Source organism: Heteronotia binoei, chromosome 15 (genome assembly GCF_032191835.1).
Source record: "Heteronotia binoei isolate CCM8104 ecotype False Entrance Well chromosome 15, APGP_CSIRO_Hbin_v1, whole genome shotgun sequence".
Taxonomy (NCBI): Eukaryota; Metazoa; Chordata; class Lepidosauria; order Squamata; family Gekkonidae; genus Heteronotia; species Heteronotia binoei.
Genome location: NC_083237.1, coordinates 64234609 through 64239475, shown reverse-complemented (window position 1 = coordinate 64239475; position 4867 = coordinate 64234609). Strand labels below are relative to the sequence as shown.

The 4867-nt window shown below is 60.6% G+C and overlaps 1 protein-coding gene across 1 annotated transcript; it reads left to right on the top strand.

The window, feature by feature from the left end:
• Positions 1-3656: 3656 nt before the first annotated feature.
• On the top strand, positions 3657-4614 carry LOC132584502 (cyclin-dependent kinase 5 activator 1). Its single transcript, XM_060256394.1, has one exon. It carries the CDS (start codon positions 3684-3686, stop codon positions 4593-4595), a length of 912 nt encoding a protein of 303 aa, XP_060112377.1. The 5' UTR covers positions 3657-3683; the 3' UTR covers positions 4596-4614.
• Positions 4615-4867: the final 253 nt, after the last annotated feature.

The following is a 4867-nucleotide window of genomic DNA, read 5'->3' as shown; positions in this document are numbered from 1 at the left end:
CTGGATGGGCCACTGGCCTGATCCAACATGGCTTCTCTTATGTTCTTCTGTGACACAGAGTGTTGGACTGGGTGGGCCACTGGCCTGATCCAACATGGCTTCTCTTATGTTCTTCTGTGACACAGAGCGTTGGACTGGAGGGGCCACTGGCCTGATCCAACATGGCTTCTCTTATGTTCTTTAAGTGGCTTGTTACCTTTTTTCTTTTGAAAATGCAGTAGGGCCAGGTGGTTTAACCCCGAGGACCCCCCTCTCGGCTCAGCAGGGACCCAGGAGGGCAACCCCCTCCCCTTGGCCCCCTCTGGGGCAGTGGCTGAAAAAGACTGCAGATTTATACCTTGCCCTTCTCTCTGAATCAGAGACTCTGAGCAGCTTACAATCTCCCATATCTCCTTCCCCCACAACAGACAGCCTGTGAGGTGGGTGGGACTGAGAGAGCTCTCACAGCAGCTGCCCTTTCCAGGACAACTCCTGTGAGAGCTATGGCTGTCCCAAGGCCATTCCAGCAGTTGCAAGTGGAGGAGGGGGAATCAAACCCGGTTCTCCCAGAGAAGAGTCCGCGTACTTCACCACTACACCAGACTGGCTCTCTATTAGAGCTATGGCTGACCCAAGGCCATTCCAGCAGCTGCAAGTGGAGGAGGGGGAATCAAACCCGGTTCTCCCAGAGAAGAGTCCGCGCACTTCACCACTACACCAGACTGGCTCTCTATTAGAGCTATGACTAACCCAAGGCCATTCCAGCAGCTGCAGGCGGAGGAGTGGGGAATCAAACCCAGTTCTCCCAGAGAAGAGTCCGCGCACTTCACCACTAAACCAGACTGGCTCTCTATTAGAGCTATGGCTGACCCAAGGCCATTCCAGCAGCTGCAAGTGGAGGAGGGGGAATCAAACCCGGTTCTCCCAGAGAAGAGTCCGCGCACTTCACCACTACATCAAACTGGCTCTCCAGTAATTACAAATCTTTCAGCTCTGCCAGAGTTCTGGCTAACCCAAGGCCATTCCAGCAGCTGCGATTGGAGGAGTGGGGAATCAAACCCGGTTCTCCCAGAGAAGAGTCCGTGCACTTCACCACTACACCAAACTGGCTCTGCAGTTATTACAAATCCTTCTGCCTAACCCAAGGCCATTCCAGCAGCTGCAGGTGGAGGAGTGGGGAATCAAACCCAGTTCTCCCAGAGAAGAGTCCCCACACTTCACCACTACACCAAACTGGCTCTGCAGTTATTACAAATCCTTCTGGCTAACCCAGGCCCATTCCAGCAGCTGCAAGTGGAGGAGGGGGAATCAAACCCGGTTCTCCCAGAGAAGAGTCCATGCACTTCACCACTACACCAGACTGGCTCTCTATTAGAGCTCTGGCTGACCCAAGGCCATTCCAGGAGCTGCGATTGGAGGAGTGGGGAATCAAATCTGGTTCTCCCAGAGAAGAGTCCGCGCACTTCCCCACTACACCAAACTGGCTCTGCAGTTATTACAAATCCTTCTGGCTAACCCAGGCCCATTCCAGCAGCTGCAAGTGGAGGAGGGGGAATCAAACCCGGTTCTCCCAGAGAAGAGTCCATGCACTTCACCACTACACCAGACTGGCTCTCTATTAGAGCTCTGGCTGACCCAAGGCCATTCCAGGAGCTGCGATTGGAGGAGTGGGGAATCAAATCCGGTTCTCCCAGAGAAGAGTCCGCGCACTTCCCCACTACACCAAACTGGCTCTGCAGTTATTACAAATCCTTCTGGCTAACCCAGGCCCATTCCAGCAGCTGCAAGTGGAGGAGGGGGAATCAAACCCGGTTCTCCCAGAGAAGAGTCCATGCACTTCACCACTACACCAGACTGGCTCTCTATTAGAGCTCTGGCTGACCCAAGGCCATTCCAGGAGCTGCGATTGGAGGAGTGGGGAATCAAATCCGGTTCTCCCAGAGAAGAGTCCGCGCACTTCCCCACTACACCAAACTGGCTCTGCAGTTATTACAAATCCTTCTGGCTAACCCAGGCCCATTCCAGCAGCTGCAAGTGGAGGAGGGGGAATCAAACCCGGTTCTCCCAGAGAAGAGTCCATGCACTTCACCACTACACCAGACTGGCTCTCTATTAGAGCTCTGGCTGACCCAAGGCCATTCCAGGAGCTGCGATTGGAGGAGTGGGGAATCAAACCCGGTTCTCCCAGAGAAGAGTCCGTGCACTTCCCCACTACACCAAACTGGCTCTGCAGTTATTACGAATCCTTCTGCCTAACCCAGGCCCATTCCGGCAGCTGCAAGTGGAGGAGGGGTGGGGGGTGGGAATCCCGGCGTTGGAAGGGACCACTCCACTATCAGCTCTCCCCGAGCATCCAGCTTTGCAGTCTGCAGCGGGGAGGGGAGGCTGGCCTGCCGCCCTGGCGGCTGGGGCGCGCTTCCGAGGCTGGCCGGCGGAGGGCGCGCGGGAGGCCGGCGGGGCGGGGCGGTGCGGGGCGAGGCGAGGCGGGCAGCAGGCGAGCAGCAGGCGAGCCCGAGCAGTAGCAGGAGCCGGAGCCGGAGCGGGCGGCGCGGCGGAGGAGGCAGGGGCTGCCGGGACAGGCTCGGGGGGCGCAGAGCGGGCCAGGGCGGGCGGGCGGGGGGGGCGGCGGGGCAGGGGGAGGCGGAGTCCCGCACTCGTGCCGCCGCCGCACTTCCCGCGCCTCCTCCTTCCCTGGCCCTGCGGCCGAGAGCTCCGGCCCCGCCGCCTCCGCCCGCCGCAGCCTTGCAGGACCCTGGACAGAAGCCGCGGCGCCAGGCCAGCAGCGCGCACTGCGGTGGGTGCCCGCCAGCCCCGGAGCCCGGGAGCGCGCCTGGGGGGGGGGGAGAGGGAGGGAGGGCTGGGGAGGAGTGGGGCGCTGCCCCCCAGGGAGCCCGGGGCTGGGCTGCTGCAGGGAGAGCCCGGGCGGAGGGAAGGCTTGGACGCCGCGCTTGGATGCCTGGAAGGGGAGGGGGGGCACCTTGCCGGGCGTGGGAGCTGCGGGGCTGGCCCCCCCAAAGGCCCTGCAGGGGCAACTCGCGCCTTTGCCCTCATGCGGCAAAGGGGAGCCGCGCCAGGGGCAGGCAGAACCAGGCGGAGGCTGGGGACCAGAGCCCCTCCCCGTGGACCCTTGCTGGGGATGGGGGGGGGGGGGCGGGCATGTCGATCTATAGCTAGGATTCCTTTGGGAGATCCAAAAGGCAGCCGGCGTCAGCCTCCTCGCTCCTCCTTTGTATCCTTCACAACCACCCTGGCGGGTAGGCTAGACCGGCCCAAGGTCACCTGGCAGACTTCCTGCCAAAGGAATCGCGAGCCAGCAGGGCAAGGGGGGCGTTTGGGGATACCCCAAGGCCAGCCAGAGAAGCTGACCTTGCTGTGCCTCGCTAGGGGATGCCTGCCGTTGGCAGCAGACGCCATGAGATTCCAGCTGAGCAGGGCAGGAGAATAGGGGAAGGGGAGAGGAAAGGTCCGCTCGGGATCAGGTGGACGCCAGAGTAGGCTGCAGGGGAAGGATTCTGCAGCCTCACCATAGGGCAAGGGGGCATTCCACAGGCACCTCCCCTGACCCGGTTTTGCTTCTTTTTTTTCCGGCAGGTCTGAATCCGAGAGGGAAAGGCAGGGGCCAAGGGGAGGGGGGGGCTTGAAGCGCCTCCCCCCCACACTCCCTGACAGCAGCGACCGGTCGCCCGCCCTCCGCCCGCAGCACCATGGGCACGGTGTTGTCCCTGTCGCCCAGTTACCGGAAGGCGACCCTCTTCGAGGATGGCTCGGCGACCGTGGGCCATTACACCGCTGTCCAGAACAGCAAGAACGCCAAGGACAAGAGCCTCAAGCGCCACTCCCTCATCTCGGTCCTGCCCTGGAAGCGCATCGTGGCCGTCTCGGCCAAGAAGAAGAACTCCAAGAAGGTGCAGCCCAACAGCAGCTACCAGAACAACGTCACCCACCTCAACAACGAGAACTTGAAGAAGTCCCTCTCCTGCGCCAACCTCTCCACCTTCGCCCAGCCCCAGAGCGCCCAGCCCGCGGCCCCCAACAACCAGCTCTCGACGTCCAAGGCCGCCCTCTCCTCTGTCAAGAAGGCCCCCAACTCCAACACCTCCGGCACCCCCAAGAGGGTCATCGTCCAAGCGTCCACCAGCGAGCTCCTGCGGTGTCTGGGGGAGTTCCTCTGCAGACGGTGCTACCGGCTGAAGCACCTCTCCCCCACTGACCCCGTTCTGTGGCTCCGGAGCGTGGACCGCTCCCTTCTGCTGCAGGGCTGGCAGGACCAAGGCTTCATCACTCCGGCCAACGTGGTCTTTCTGTACATGCTCTGCCGGGACGTCATCTCTTCGGAAGTGGCCACGGACCATGAACTGCAGGCCGTCTTGCTGACCTGCCTCTATCTCTCCTACTCCTACATGGGCAACGAGATCTCCTACCCTCTCAAGCCTTTCCTGGTGGAGAGCTGCAAGGAGGCCTTCTGGGATCGCTGCTTGTCCATCATTAACCTCATGAGCCCCAAAATGTTGCAGATCAACGCCGATCCGCATTATTTCACCCAGGTCTTCGCCGACCTGAAGAACGAGAGCAGCCAGGAAGAGAAGAACCGTCTGCTGATTGGCCTGGACCGGTGAGCTGGCCCGTCTGGAGGAGGAAGGAACTGGACCATTTTTTCCTTCTTTTTTTTTTTAATGTTGCTTTTGTTTTCGAAACGAGCCGGGACACAAAACGTGAGGTCGGATGGGCCTGAGAGAGGACATCAAGCCGCGGTCTCCTCTTGCCCTTTCTCAGCTTGGCTTCTTGGAAGCTTTGTTTAAAAACGAAGACGGGGTGGGGTGGGGGTGGGAGCCAAGGTGGAGACAATTGATGGTGGATCGCTGAAGCTGTTTCATTGTCTGTTCATGGC

What these genes read in the sequence shown, in the direction of transcription:
- LOC132584502 (XM_060256394.1), top strand. Translation starts at nt 3,684, where the DNA reads ATGGGCACGGTGTTGTCCCTGTCGCCCAGTTACCGGAAGGCGACCCTC.